Source organism: Oryx dammah, unplaced genomic scaffold (genome assembly GCF_014754425.2).
Source record: "Oryx dammah isolate SB20612 unplaced genomic scaffold, SCBI_Odam_1.1 HiC_scaffold_8, whole genome shotgun sequence".
In the NCBI taxonomy this organism is placed as follows: Eukaryota; Metazoa; Chordata; class Mammalia; order Artiodactyla; family Bovidae; genus Oryx; species Oryx dammah.
In genome coordinates this window covers 14488212-14502928 of record NW_024070192.1, presented here as the reverse complement: position 1 = coordinate 14502928, position 14717 = coordinate 14488212, and the positions used below count along the sequence as shown (strand labels likewise).

Genomic DNA, 14717 nt, shown 5'->3' with positions numbered 1-14717 from the left:
TTCTCTGCCCGAGTCTTTGGTACCCCCGCCCCCGCAAGCGCCGGCTTTGCGCCTGCGCGCCAAAGCGGCTCTGATGCCGGCGGTCTCCGCGGAAGAGGGAAGATGGCGCTTGACGGACCAGAGCAGGTATGGCGGCGGCGGCCGGGCGGGGACCGGGGCTGGAAGAGAAGCAGGTGCGATCCGAGGTGGGCAGCCGGCCGGGGCCAGCGGGTCGGGGGAGTCCGGGGTGGGTGGGCCAGTCTAGACTGGGCCCTGCCTGGGACCGGATCTGCTGTGTCAGCGCCGCCCGCGGCGGGTCACGGCAGGGCCGGGAGTGGAAGACCCGGTGGAAGCCGATTGAGTGAGGAGTGGTGAGAACAGCGGGAGCGGTGAGAACAGCGGGAGCCGGAACCCGCTCTTGCGGGATTCGGGGGCCCCGTGCTTCCTGCTGGCTGCTCCTGTACAAATAACATCTCAGGATTGTGTAGCGTTCCCTGGTGCGCTGTTTCTTGATCCTCCTGAAAGTCTTAAGAGGTAGGCGGCATTCTCATTGTGTTTTAGTCTTAAGAAAATAGTTGTGAAGAGATGGAGTGAGGGACGAGAACACAAATCTTAAATCTCCGAAGTCAACGTGGAAGTAGCTTTATCCCTTGGATGTTTAGCCTGTTGGTTAATAATTACACTGTGTCCTCAGATGGAGCTGGAAGAGGGGAAGGCAGGCAGTGGACTCCGCCAATATTATCTGTCCAAGATTGAAGAACTCCAGGTGAGAACGGACTTAAGAGGTCCAGAGGGAGCTAGAAGGGGGATGAGCGGATCTCTACAAATCCATGTAATTCCACTGCGATGCAGTGGAAAAAGTAGTATTGATAACAAGTTAATAGTATAAAATATATGAAATTAACTGTTTCATGTTCCCCTGAAATCCCATCTTTTTGAAGATAATTAATATTCACAGTTTCACAGTTTCTTACACATCTTCAAGAGTCAAATTTTAACATAAAAGTACCCCCCAGCCAAAAGCCGTTCCTTTTAGAAACCGGAATGAAACAGTTTCCTGTGAAGAGAAGACACAGGGTCAGGAAATGACATTTATCAGAGAAGGGTTGGAGAAAGAATTGAGGAGTCTGGAAAATGCTGATTCCATGGGACTGAATGAAATGAAACTGAACAGCCCAGTGCTCTAGCCTAGAGAAGCAGCAAGGACCACAGAAATAAGGAAAATAACGTAAATTGGATGGAGGCGCAGAGTTGTGGGTATCATATTTGGTTTGTCATTTTTGAAATGCTTTACCTGTATGACAAAGGTCCCTATAGTCAAAGCTGTAGTTTCTCCAGTAGTCATGTACAGATGTGAGAGTTGAACAATAAAGAAAGCTGAGCACTGAAGAATTGATCCTTTTGAATTGTGGTGCTGGGGAAAACTCTTGAGAGTCCTTTGGACTGCACAGAGATCAAACCTAAAGGAAATCAACCCTGAATATTCATTGGAAGGACTAATGCTGAAGCTCTAATACTTTGGTGACCCAGCGTGAAGAGTCTACTCATTGGAAAAGACCCTGATGTTGGGAAAGACTGAGGGCAAGAGGAGGAGGAGGCGACAGAGGATGAGATGGTTGGATAGCATCACTGACTCAGTAGACATGAATTTGAGCAAACTCCAGGAGATAGTGAAGGACAGGAAAGTCTGGTGTGCTACAGTCCATGGGGTCACAAAGAGTCAGACACGAGTTAGCAACTAAACAACATGTGCTTTCATTTGCTCCTTGTGGTAATCCTGAAAAGAGCCAGGATAGGGGTGCTATACCCACTTTCGGTTTGGTAACAGATCTAGACCTTTCTCATGGTTTTCATTGGCTTTACTCAGCTGATGATTGCCAGCAGTGGGGCTGGAACTTAGGATTCTGACTCAGAAATCTTCCCTCCATACCCAAGTTCCCACTCTGAGAAACTATGTTAATCAGCTGTTACCTTGTCTCCATTAGGGTTTGTTATTCCTAGACCAGTTTTAGACAAGCAGCTCCCCCCTCCCCGCCCCCGTGGTTGTCCTTTGCTCCAGAGGCGCTCTTGGAGGACAGGGTCAAGGTTAAAGTCATATTGGAGAATCTGAATGGGAAGGCAGGTGCCCTGTGCTTTCCTCACTCAGCTCATATCAGCCTATGAGGGTCTTGGCCAAGATTTTAACCTCCTCCTGTTTTCCACCCTTTGCTTCTTGTTCTCCAATAGCTGATTGTGAATGATAAGAGCCAGAATCTCCGGAGGCTACAGGCACAGAGGAATGAGCTTAATGCAAAAGGTGAGGAGGGAAAGATGGGAGGGCTGCATGGAGGCAACTGGTGTGAGGTCTGAGTGTTCCGTGTCCTTGAAGCGAGTCTTCACCTAAGTGCCCATTGCTTCATCTCTCTCTTGAGTTTCATTGTAATCTCCTTAAACAGGTGAATTCTAGACTCTCTTTTTGAGTCCTTCCCTTCAAAACTTCTGATTGATCATGGTGTCTTGCTTCCCATCTAGTTCGCCTGCTGCGGGAGGAGCTACAGCTGCTGCAGGAACAGGGCTCCTACGTGGGGGAAGTAGTCCGGGCCATGGATAAGAAAAAAGTGCTAGTCAAGGTAAAGGCAGCAGGACCTGGCACCAGCCACCTGCCTCTGCATTCCCGTACCGATGTGCGCTATGAGGACATTGTTCTCACCTTAGTGTAAGATTCATGGGTCTTCTGGGTGAGGTTAGTGATTTGGTAACTGTCGGGGACGGTCACACGCCCTTGTTTCTGTAGGTACATCCGGAGGGCAAGTTTGTCGTCGACGTGGACAAGAACATCGACATCAATGATGTGAGTGCAGCCCAGGAGTTGGGAGTTGGAGGGTCAGTTCTCACCACACCACTTCCTGAACCTCTGTCCCTTGCCCAGGTGACACCCAATTGCCGGGTGGCCCTCAGAAATGATAGCTACACTCTGCACAAGATCCTGCCTAACAAGGTGGACCCGCTGGTGTCCCTGATGATGGTGGAGAAGGTGCCAGACTCAACTTACGAGATGATTGGTGGACTGGACAAACAGATCAAGGAGATCAAAGAAGTGATTGAGCTGCCTGTGAAGCATCCTGAACTGTTTGAAGCGCTGGGCATCGCGCAGCCCAAGGTGAGCAGGGCTTCTGTGCCAGGGCCATGCTGCTACTGTACACCTGCCCGACCCGGGTAGACTGGAGCTTGCTTCCACTGGTCCTGCTCACCCAGGGGCTGGGGGAAGAGACGCTACCAGGCCATCAGATAGTTTGGGTATAAGCTCCAGAAAGGACTTTGACATTTACTTTTTTATCTCTAGCATCTAATGTGAGATCTGGCACAGTGCAAACACTCAGTAAATGTTCCTTGAATGAAACATGGGGGCCAGCTTCCTTCCCTGAGCCCCACCCTTGCTCTCTAGGGGGTACTGCTGTACGGACCTCCAGGCACGGGGAAGACGCTGCTCGCCCGGGCTGTGGCGCATCATACAGACTGCACCTTCATTCGTGTCTCTGGCTCTGAATTGGTACAGAAATTCATCGGCGAAGGTAACTGTGGTCAGAAACATGAAACTAAGCGGGGGGGAGGGGGCGGAACTCGTTGGCTTATTGACACCCCGCTTGGTCTCCACACAGGGGCGCGGATGGTGAGGGAGCTGTTTGTCATGGCCCGAGAACACGCTCCATCTATCATCTTCATGGATGAAATTGACTCCATTGGCTCCTCGAGGCTGGAGGGGGGCTCTGGAGGGGACAGTGAAGTCCAGCGCACTATGCTGGAGCTGCTCAACCAGTTGGATGGCTTTGAGGCCACCAAGAATATCAAGGTACGGTGGGGTCGGCTTGGGGAAGGACCAAGGGAAGGCCCTGGGTGAGGTGCAGCCTGCCTTAGGAAGGGCTTAGCTGACGCCACCTGCTTTGTCCACTCAGGTTATCATGGCAACCAATAGGATTGATATCCTAGACTCAGCGCTGCTCCGCCCAGGGCGCATAGACAGAAAAATTGAATTCCCACCCCCCAACGAGGAGGTTTGTAATAAGCAGCATTGGCAGCAGCCCCAGCTGTGGCGGTAGGCCCTGGGCTCAGGCTTTTCCCCTCCCATCGCTAGGCCCGGCTGGACATTTTGAAGATCCATTCTCGGAAAATGAACCTGACCCGGGGGATCAACCTGAGAAAAATTGCTGAGCTCATGCCAGGAGCGTCAGGGGCTGAAGTGAAGGTAACAGGAGTGCCCAAGGGAAAGGGGGCAGAGGCAGGAAGCACTGGGTTCAGGGCACAGCGGCATCTCCGCCTCCTTTCCCTGTTCAGGGCGTGTGCACCGAGGCTGGCATGTATGCGCTGCGGGAGCGCCGAGTCCACGTCACGCAGGAGGACTTCGAGATGGCAGTAGCTAAGGTATAGGGCCACACCTTTCTGCCTTTGCTGGTGGTGACTCTGGAGCAGTGGGGTCGGGCACATGTTCACTGGGTCTCTGACTCAAATGTTCTCTTCCAGGTCATGCAAAAGGACAGTGAGAAAAACATGTCCATCAAGAAACTATGGAAGTGAGGCAGACGTCCTTTGTGTGGGTCCCTCAAATAAACCTCTGCCGGTCAGGACCTTGAGGACTTGAGTCTGTTATTCAGCAGCTGCACTGTTCAATCACCAGGTCTGGGTACCACCAATAAACAAAGATTTATTTGGAAATTTCCAAACCTGCCAGAAGTGGCGTTTGCCAAGCCCTCGGCCCACCCTCCTTAACAGGCTCCAAAGAGCAACAACAGTCCTCCCCATCTCCCACTGCCCTCCACCAAGCACACACACACCCACGCCTCAGGCCACGCCAGAGAATTAGGGTGCCCTCTCCCTAGGAGGCGTTACCCTGGGCCCAAGAACTGGGGTGACAGCCCTCTGGCATTGCAGGAGATGATGGCGGCCAGAGCCGCTTGCATAGATTGAGAAAAGAAAATAAGGAGGGAACCCCAAGTAGGGCTCCCTGAAAACCCCCAACACGCCCCCATAAAAAAAGTGGCTCCCGCATAGAAAATCCTGCTCCACAAATAGTGCAAATAACCCGAAGGAAAGGAAATTACCAGCAGCAAGGCTGGGCTGGTAGGAATGGCAAAGAACTTTGGTTTGGAAAGGCTGGGAAGAAAGGGAGCCATGCTCCTCTTCCTCAGTCTGCTCCCTGGAGCCAGCGTGGACACTTGCCCCAAGGGGGTCTGTAAACAAGCAAAGCCAGGGGCCTTTGGTTCCAAAAGGTCTCGGTTACAATGTCAAAGCAGAGCCTCCAGGTCCTTCTCAGGCCTGCCTGCAGGGGGCATAGGAGGCCTCTCGTGAACCCAGGTAAAGCCAATGTGTAAGTAAGAAGGCTTTGGAGGACCAAGCAACAAGGAATCCTATCACTACACTTAAGAAACTAAAGCCGGGGAGCCGAGGGTGACTGGAGATGCCCCTCACCCCCTCGTTATCCTACGTGTCTGCACCCCAGAGGGTGGTGCCCTTCCAGGCTGAGGGCATGGCTCCAGGCTGGGAAGAAAGGAAGGGGTCCCTGAGCAGTTAGGTCAGGCGGATTCCCAGCACCTGCTCCAGTTCCTGCCTTCGCTGCTGCACCTGGAGCAGGGACAGAGCAGCAGCTCAGGCCCGGCTGCCCACCCTGCCCTCTGGGGTGCCCTCCAGGCCAGCCAGGGCAGAGCCACCTCACCTTGGCAAAGATGTGCCTCCCTACTGCTTCCTGGGCCCAGGGCTGGTGGTAGAAAGCTGCTCGTCTCTCCTCCTCCGGGTTCCCAGTCACATCAGTGATGATCTGTAGAGCGCCAGGGGCAGAGCTGAACGCGATTCCCACCCCTGAGCCAGAACGGTGCTAGGGACAGAACCCCCAGAGCTTAACGTGGGATCACCCTCAGGAAAAAGGGGCACACCTTGAGGTCCCGGCGCTGGGAACGGAGCCACTCCTGGATGAAGTCCTGGGGGTCAGTGCTAAAACTGAGCATGAAATCCCTCTGGGTCTTCAGCTGGTTGATGGACTCAATAGTCTCGTGGATCTGGGCAAAGGGTACGTGTCAGACTGGCTCCCACCCCGACAAGGTCTGCTTCCAGCCCCAACCCCAAAGGACTCAGGTCCCATCCCAAGGTGCTATATAAATGGAAATGCCCGACACTTGCCCACGCTCACTGGGGGCCCAGAGGAGGTTGGGGCCCACCTTGACATCAAGAGAGGCGATCTCCTGCTGATTGGTGGTAGAGGCCAGAAAATTGCTCATCTGGGCCTTGAGCGGGTCATCCACCTCCACGTCAATGTCGTAACAGGCTGTCTTCTTCTGGTCGTTAGGGTCCACGCTACACGGCACACGGGAGAGGGAGCTACTTCCCGCCCACCCACCTGGGGCCAAACCACACATACCCAGGGAGCAAGAAACCAAACGTGCTGCTTTGCTTTGGCTTTAACTCAAATCAAAGGTAAACCCCTGAGAGCAGGGGTTCCTCCCCCTTCCCGTTTACCTGATGACGTGGTTGATGACAATGGGGTCTGGATGCTGCAACAACCCCGCCAGCTTCATGGGAATCTCAGAGAAACGTAGTCTGCCGCAGCTGAAGATCTGGGGAGGGCGCCAGAGGGTCGGTGACGCCCTGGTGGGCACACGGGGAAGTGGCCCTCCCCGTCCCGGGGTGGTGTGGCGCCGCAGGCAGGGCGGGCCCGGCAGGGGAGGGGGCGGTGTCCCTGCTCACCTGGCGGAAGTAGCGGTTGCAGTTGATGTACTCGCGCTCGTGGCCGTCCTGCAGCTGGTTGTGTTTGATGTAAAGCCACAGGGCCTGCATGATGGCAGCCCTTGTCTGCGTGTGCACCCCCAGCAGCCTCGCCAGGCGGGGGTCCAGCTTGTACTGCGGGGGCTGGCATGGACAGACAGGAGTCAGAGGAGGGAAAAAAAAAACCAAAGCAGGCTAGGGCAGGGACAGGAAGGGTTTACAATAGGCACCTGCCCCCAGCCCCAGATGAGAGTCCCCGTGAGCCCAGACATGGCCTCAGGGCGCTTGTCACCTGATGATCCAGCATGAGCAGGAGGGTACACTTGACGTTCAGGTCTCCGGGCCGTTTCACCTGGAAGCCGTCTGTCTCCTGGGTGGTGGGCATCCGGTGCCACTGGCAGGAGGAAGGGGAGTCAAGCTCATCACCAAAGGGGCGGGCAACATACGCACCCGGCCCTGCAAGGGGACTGAGGCCATTTCTCGCCCGCCTGGCGCGGCCCCCTGTGCTCCAAGCCCCAGGCCCGCTCGCACCTCTACCAGGTGGTTGTCAGGCCCGTACAGCTCCTTGTCCAGCTCGATGACGAGGCTCTTAAAGAAGGAAGAGAACTTCCGCTTCTGTTTGCTAGGCTGGGGATGTAAAGGGGGTGAGAGGGGGGCCGCTGAAGGCTCAAGCCTGAGCCACATACGAAGCCCCGGACAGAGGAATATTGTTTCAGTCCTAAAGCTCAGGGTACTGAGGAGTCTCAGGCCCTGAAAGAAGCGGGAAAAGTGAGACCTGAGGCACGGAAAGGGGTCCTAGGCAGCCCCGCTGTCAGCCAGTAAAGGACCGGAATTAGCAAGGGCGCTCCTTCCTCAGGACACTCTATTGCCATCTGCAGGAAAAGCGCTGTAATAACCACACAAACCTCCCACCTCTGGACTGGGTGCTGTGCCCTCTCCCTCCAGCAGGATGACCCCGGAAGTGCCCAAGTGTCTGGCCCAAGTCTGAAACCCACACAGACCACTGCCCCTCCAGTCACTCCCAACTCACATCGTCCAGCAGTTTTCCCTCTACTCGGAGTTCCCAGGAAGCCACCTTGTCCCCTGCGGGGGTTCCTCCAGGGGTCCCTGTGGTTCCTGCACTGTCACCCTCTGCCTTGCTGGGACTGAATGTATTGGAAATATAGATCCGCAGCTTTCGTTTTTGCTAAAGAAAAACAACAGGTTAACTAGACAGGGACCAGCTGCTACCCAATCCTCCCGTCTGAACTCATTTCACACCCATACAGAGAGTGCTATGGGTCAGGCCCCTAGTGAGGCCCTGGGAATTGGGCGAGGAAATCTCACCCCTCACCTTCAAGGGACTCACAACTTTATGGGGAAACAGATGCAGTACCAAAAAGTCCAGTACAGGGGCATCGGTGGTGTGACAGATACACAGAGGGTGCTACCAGAAGTCGCTGGCTCATAGTTTAAGTGAAACTCAAACACTCATCGTGGCTACAGAACGTCGTCTCCTGGAAAGCCTCCACCATTCAAGGAACTGTTCTCTAGATAAAATTTCTCTAGGGACGGGGAAGAAGACAGGAACTATCCTTATCTACCCTCCAGCTTTGCCTTTCAAACTTCTGACCATGATGTACAATATTAATGTTTTAAATTATGATCCAGGATCTGCACATATATGCAAACATATGAAACAAAAATGTCATAATTCCTTTGCTACTGTGAAGAATGATCATTTCTACAACCCTAATGTTCCATTAAAAACAGGCTGGCCTCACCACATTAAAACAAATTCATGCTAAATGGGCTGTATCCTATAGTGTAAAATATCCTGCTCTAGCCCAGCAGAGACGCCAACTTGGCCCCTGGAAAACAAGGCCAGGGAGAGGGAGAGAAGCTTGGTGAGGCCCAGGAGCGGCTGGGGCTGCACACACCGTCAGAGGCTTCTTGATGGCCTCCTGGATCTCCATCCGCTTTCGAGCAATGGTCTGGTCCAGCTTCCGTTCAAAAGCCAAGAGGTCCATGTACGCCTGAGACTCTGGGACAAGCTCCCGAATCTGGAGGTGTGGAGGGAGCAAGGATCCATCAGCTCGTTTCAGCTGCAGCTCTGGCTCCTTCCTCACTTCCTCCCTCGCCCCAAGGTAAGGGGAGACTGAAACCCTCAGCCAACCAGCCCTTGAGTGGGCCTCTTAGGTCCTCTCCCAACATACTCACTCGCTGAGGTAGAACTTTATCTGCCATCTTCCTCCTCTTTAACCTAAGAGGACAGAAACCCAACGAAGAGGTCAACGGTCCAAAGGACCTCCCCGCCTCCCCACCTCTCCAGCCCCCAGGACCTTTCCAAGACAAGCAGGAGTCTTCCTCAGTCATCGCACCCCTTAGGACACATGGAAACTGCGTTACTGCCAGAGCTACGCTAGATGGGGTAGAAGAAACAGGAAGGTCTTACCCCCGGCGCTGGGCAGGCATCGGGGGCTGGGCCTGAGGCACAAGCAGGCGTTTCCGGAATGGGTCCATCATGGTGGGTGGCATGCCAGGTCGAAGTGGAGCAGCTGTGCCAAAGGGGGAGCCGGCAGGGGGTCCCACCTGCAAGCCAGCCATGGGCATCCGGCTCCCTGGGGACATGCCAGGCCGCTGGGGGAAGTGAGCCAACGGGGGTGCATAGGTCAGGGGTGGGGCCCAACGGGGCCCGTAACCCATTCCTTCCATCCCTCTCCTCAGCCGGGTCCAGTCCTGAGCAGCACACCACGGGGCCACGAGCCCAGGAACAAAGGGGAGCAGACGCCCGAGAGCAGAAGTGTAAACCACACCTGCCCCGCCCCCTTCAACCGCCCTGGCAGCCGTGCCAGCGAATGAGGCCCGCAGAGCCCAAGGGGTGGGAGGAGAACCCTGCCTGCAGGGAGAAGGGCCTGGGGGAGTTTTTCAAGGCCCATCGCCACTTGCAACCACCTTCTGGCCCCAGCAACACTCTGCCCGGCTCCCTGGATTAGCCGGCCTCAAGGCTCTCGGATGGTGCCACCGAGCACTCCATCCTCTCCTTCCCCAGCTTGAGGCAGAAGCCAGGGGCAGTGTCGTAGCCAGGCGGCGGACTGTGGCTGTGATGCGAGCAGGCTGACGGGGCACAGCCCCAGTGCCTGTCCCCAGTCACCGGCCCGGTGGTGTGACTGAGCAGGGAACGGCAGTCCAACGGGCTGGCAGGCCCATTGGCAGCGGCACCCCAGGTGAGCAAGCTGCAACAGGGTGGCTTGGAGCCGGTCCCGACGGGTGGGGGCGGCCTCAGGCGGAGTACACAGGCCATCTGGTCGCCATATGGCCCCTACTCACCACCCAGAACTGGACCCTTCTCTCACCTCTCTGCTGCCCAGCCCCCAGCCTCTAGGCCTGAAGACTCCAAGGGGAAGCTGTGGCTCCCCAGTGGTCTGCGGAAGGGAGAGCAGCTGGCACTTGGCCTCTGCCTGCGGTCCACACGCCACCTGGTGGCTGGGGCTGCTTGGCAATGCCAAGCTGGAAAATGGAGATAAGATTAGCCTGGGATGCAAGGATCAAAGTCTTAGGATCAGCAGAGGAAGCTGGGTAGGAGGTGGCTTCTTTCAAAGCCTGCAGAAAGGATTTCCCACTGAGGTCCGGCTCCCCAACATTACTGTGGAACCCACTGGGGAGGAGCCCCCACCCCCTTCCTCGTGGCTGCTCCTGCCTGCAAGGCCTGTTTGGCAGCTCTGCCTCGCACACACTGTCCCTGGCAGCTTCACAGGACTGGCCCCAGGGCCCAGATTATGCAACCAACACAACCAGCCAACCAAGCCAGGCTGGGTGGGGATTCACACCAAATCAAAGGACCCCCTCCCGCCCCCCCAACCCCCTTCCCTGCCAGCATCACAGAGATGAGATTCCTACTCCAACGCTTCATCCAGCACTCATCCCACGTTCTCACCAAGGACGGTCAGATTCTTGACCAGAGGCAGACACAGAGGAAAAGAGAAGAACCACGACCCAAAGACAGGGGGAGGGGAGAAGGAGGGGGTGGGAAGGAAGCGTTTGGGAGGATGGGGGGCCTCTGGAGTCCTGCCACAAGTCTCCTCATCAGGAGGAGGCTCCTCTGAGCTGCGGAGAGGCAAAGACAGCCTGCTTCTCTGCCTTAATGAGCCAGAGCTACACAGCTAGAGATGCTAGAAAAAAAAACTCAGGGTGGCCACAGCTGAGAGCCCGGCCCCCTCGCACCCTAGACTCGAGTGTTTCCCACCAGCGCCTGAGCTGAGGGGGTGGAACGACTGAGGCAGGGAACCTGCAGAGTGGGAGGTCCTGAGCACCACGCAGCCCGCCTAGGCAGGTGCTCCCGGAACAGGAAGTCTCAAAACCAGGCGGCACAGGCAGGGCCTGGAGGAGGCCTGCGAGGCCCCCCAGCTCGCCCAGGGCCCCAGGCTTCTCCCAAGGTGGGAAGGGGCCCCTGGAAAGGCGGCTTACAGTTTCTGCAGTCCCGGCTCAGCCTGGCCAAGCTCCACACCTGGGCTCTGAAGCACCAGTAATTCCTCTTCTAAAAAACAACCCAAGACTTAAAAAAGAATAAAAAAAGAACAGAGCCCTGATCTCTTAGGCTCCCTGACCCCTTTCCTGCAGCAGGGCTAGGGAGGCCTGGCTCCACGCCCTGAGCCTCAGATGTGAGCAGTAACCTCCTCTCCCTCAGCCCAGCACAGCCCATGTCCTCAACCGGACTCTGGATCCACCGCCCAGGACAGCAGGGGTGGGAGGCCAGGCTGATGCTGCCGCCTCCAGTCTGGCCCCTGGTGCCTCTGAAGGCTGGGCCTAAGGACCAAGAAGAAGAGAACCTACCTCTGCAGACATACAAAATATTTTCAACTCTTTGGCGTGAACCCAGAAATCTGTGTTCTTTGCGGCGGGGTGGGGGTGGGGGGGTGGGGGGTGGGGCTTAGTGGTCTTTTTTTTTTTTTTAATATTATGTTTTCTTTAAGCTCCCTAGTAGACCGTGACCCACAGCTTAAAACACTCTGTAAGGAGCTGGGGGTCATCACTTCCCTTCCACCAGTAAGCTCCCCTATTTTGCCCACCATGGGCTTGAGAGCCTCACTCCTCCAGCTCACCTCACATGCCCCAGCAGAGACACACCCCTCTGCTCCTCAGATCTCAAGTCCCTTCTCCCAGAAGTCACATAACTGGACTTGGAAAGAGGCCACACAGGATCCTCCTTGAAGTCAGCAGACATGAACTGGGCTCCCTCCCCCCACACGTACACACATGCCCCTTCCCTGGAGGAGGAGGAGGCCATGAGAAGCTGCAGGGGAAGCCCAGGGAGGCAGAGGCTCCGTGCCTTCCTCAAGGTCCCCTCTCCTGGAAGCCTGGGGTACCCAGCCAGTTAGCTCAGCCTTGCCACCGGTCCAAGGCCACTCCCTCCAAATCACTCTGGAATCCGTCCTCTCAGGGCTTTCCCCAGGCTTAGGAAATTAGAGAGGCTCCTATCTAGTCCTTGGGGGAAGGCTCCTCACCTAACTCACCTAAGAGCTGGGATGACAGACCCAGGGATCCCTCAGTGACACCCGGGGCCCATGAATCCCCTGGAGTGAGAGCAAGATGGGAAAGAAGAATCCCAGCTGGAGTCTTGGGGACCAGGTCTGTCTCTGTCAATAGCCAGACCCTTGGTTCAGAGAGAAGAGGGAACATGAGGAGCAAGAAGGAAAAATCACCATCCCAGTGAAGCATCTCTTCACAAAGTGGGGACCCAGGGCTCCTACTCTATGAGGAACCACTTAGGGGACCTTTACCTGGGGGCAAGAGGGAGAGGAGACATGAGAATCTCCCAGCTGCCCTGAGAGATTAGCAAGACGTCCGTGTCAAGTGCTGGGGCACACAGATTGGGATATGTCGTTGTTTAGAACCTAAAGGCTAATTAAGAGTGGAGAGGAGGGCAGGAAAAAGGATGAGGGCAATTTCCAAGCATTCTGGGGCAACCAGAAACAATGAACTTGGGGACTGGTAAGCCCCACCCCCAGTGTCAGGCTGAGTTCCTCACACACTGACCCCACAGTTTCTCCATGGCCTTTGAAGCTGCAACCCGAGAAGTCCTCTGCAAAGCCAGACCCAGAAGGGGTCAGACAGAACCCTTTGAAGCAACTCTCTGCAGGCTCCTCCAGCCCCAGACCAGAAGTACTCAGTGGTGCCTCTCTGTTCCTCCAGACTAATCAACTCCTGGACACTATGACACCAGGCAGAAAGCCAGAAAGTCTGTCCAGAATGGGCTAGGCTTTCCTCCTTCCTCAGGCCTGTCCACCACCCTCTCTGATCTAACCCAGAGGCATCCCTGTGTGAAGGTGCCAGGACCTGGCCCAGGAGTAGATTCCCCTTGCATGGGTTGCAATCCCCATCCTCTGCCTTCTGTGCCCCTGGGAAGCCAGGCCCTTCTTCCTCCTCCTTAGCAGCTGGGAGCCATCTCAGACACGCTAAAACTCTGCCAGTTCCCAACTAGGGGGAGAAAAAAAAACCCAGAGCAGACTTGGAGTATGACCAAGACCAACGTAGGGTAACCCTGCTTTCTCAATGAGGGCTCTTTCCCAAAACTTTCTCATCACTTCCCAGGACCCTTTACCCAAGAATCTATACTAGATTTCTCATTCCACCCGTCCACAACTCACTAGCTTCGACTACACGCCTCCATCTCTCAGTTACTCAGAATCCCCGTTCCAAGGAAGACCCCCAGACGCTCCCAAATGCTTCAAACCCTCCACCCGAGTCGCTCTTACCTTCTCCCTCAAATCCTCCACCACCACCTGGCCGAGCCCGAGGGTCCCTGCCCTTGCCCCCCACCGTGCCCCGTGAAATCCGCATGCAGAGCCTCTGTGCCCCCTATTCAGGAGGCTGCCCCAGGGCCCTCACTAGAGGCCCCCAGCCCCAGGAGTGCTCGAGGCGCCGCCCGCCCATCCGCCCTCCTCACCTGGTACTGCGCCGCCGGGCCCGCGGGGCCCATGGGACGGAAGGCAGCGGCCCCGGGGCCCCCCACGCCTCCAGCCGGCCCGGGCCCCCTAAGCGCCGGTCCGGGCAGCATGCCGGGTCCCGCTGGCGGAGGCGGCGCTCCCAGGGCCGCAGCAACCGCGCCGCCGCCAGGGCTCAACGGGGGCAGCGGGAACCCGCCCGCGCCACGGCCCGACATCGCTCCGTCCCGTCCGGCGGTGTCTCGGTCCGGACTCCGGGCTCCGCGCTGAGTTCGCTCCGCACTCCGTGCTCCGGGACTTTCCGATCTAAATTCCGGGTTCTGGGGTTTGTTGATCCGGATTCCGGGCTTTCCTAATCCAAGTTCGCGAGTTCTTCAGAAACCCACTTTGGGGCAGGGCCGATCTTGATTCCAGTCCTGCCCGGAAAATTCCGGATCCGGGATCTGCTACGGGCCCGCTGCCTCCCCGGGCCTCCGGAGGTTTGGCCGCGAGCTTCCAGTTACCCAGAGGCGGTAACTAACTCCCTGCCCCGCCTAACCCAGCCCAGCACTAAGCCCCGCCTATACCTACTCGCCCAATGCGAGGATGTCTCCTCAAATCCCGCCCCTCGCTAGACCCGCCCCCAACAGGCACCGCCCCTAACCGCCGGGCCCCGAAGCCCCGCCCACATCCCTTGGGTCGGCCCTCCACCGGAGGGGCGGGAGCGGAAGCTGCACACGGAAATGCGGTGGGGGGGTCAGAGGTCGAAGGTCAGGAGGTAAGAGTACGGTGTAAGAGGAGTTGCTGATTTCTCCTCGGTGCAGCCGAATCCCCGAGGTACCGGGTCATGCTCCCTGAAAATAGTTTTGTCCTCCCTTCTACGTTTTTAGAATTAAAGACAACGAGCTGCTCTCTGCGGCAGGGCAGCTGCCAACTTGACTTTAAAAGCCAGAGCTGCCAGCGGACTTGGCTGCTCCGGACCCGATCCACTGTGTGAAGGGTTGAATTGGCCAAGCGCCGAGCTCTTATCGCATATTTTGAATGTGCCTCTGCCTCCCATTAAGGAAACCTAGTAATAACTTTACTCCACAGGAGATGTTTCTAGGC

The 14717-nt window shown here is 56.4% G+C and overlaps 2 protein-coding genes across 4 annotated transcripts; one reads left to right on the top strand and one right to left on the bottom strand.

Annotated features, from left to right (window-relative positions):
- The first annotated feature begins 15 nt into the window (after positions 1–15).
- On the top strand, positions 16–4586 carry PSMC5 (proteasome 26S subunit, ATPase 5). 3 transcript variants are annotated; one of them, XM_040244997.1, is made up of 12 exons: positions 17–126; positions 674–745; positions 2206–2275; positions 2491–2588; positions 2753–2809; positions 2888–3118; positions 3404–3530; positions 3618–3808; positions 3912–4010; positions 4091–4201; positions 4291–4377; positions 4477–4586. In XM_040244997.1, the coding sequence occupies exons 1-12, from the start codon at positions 103–105 to the stop codon at positions 4528–4530; spliced, it is 1221 nt and encodes a 406-aa protein (XP_040100931.1). In that variant the 5' UTR covers positions 17–102; the 3' UTR covers positions 4531–4586. The 3 variants fall into 3 exon arrangements, with proteins under 3 accessions (XP_040100930.1, XP_040100929.1, XP_040100931.1); XM_040244996.1 differs by having other exon boundaries at positions 16–126; positions 4091–4377; XM_040244995.1 differs by having other exon boundaries at positions 16–126; positions 3404–3808.
- A 45-nt stretch (positions 4587–4631) lies between these two features.
- Positions 4632–14128, bottom strand: SMARCD2 (SWI/SNF related, matrix associated, actin dependent regulator of chromatin, subfamily d, member 2). The gene is made up of 13 exons (XM_040244994.1): positions 13634–14128; positions 9143–9327; positions 8908–8950; positions 8628–8750; positions 7739–7894; positions 7240–7335; positions 7001–7102; positions 6691–6852; positions 6463–6560; positions 6165–6300; positions 5883–6005; positions 5666–5767; positions 4632–5574 (listed from the first exon to the last, which is right to left on the bottom strand). The coding sequence occupies exons 1-13, from the start codon at positions 13847–13849 to the stop codon at positions 5521–5523; spliced, it is 1596 nt and encodes a 531-aa protein (XP_040100928.1). The 5' UTR covers positions 13850–14128; the 3' UTR covers positions 4632–5520.
- Positions 14129–14717: the final 589 nt, after the last annotated feature.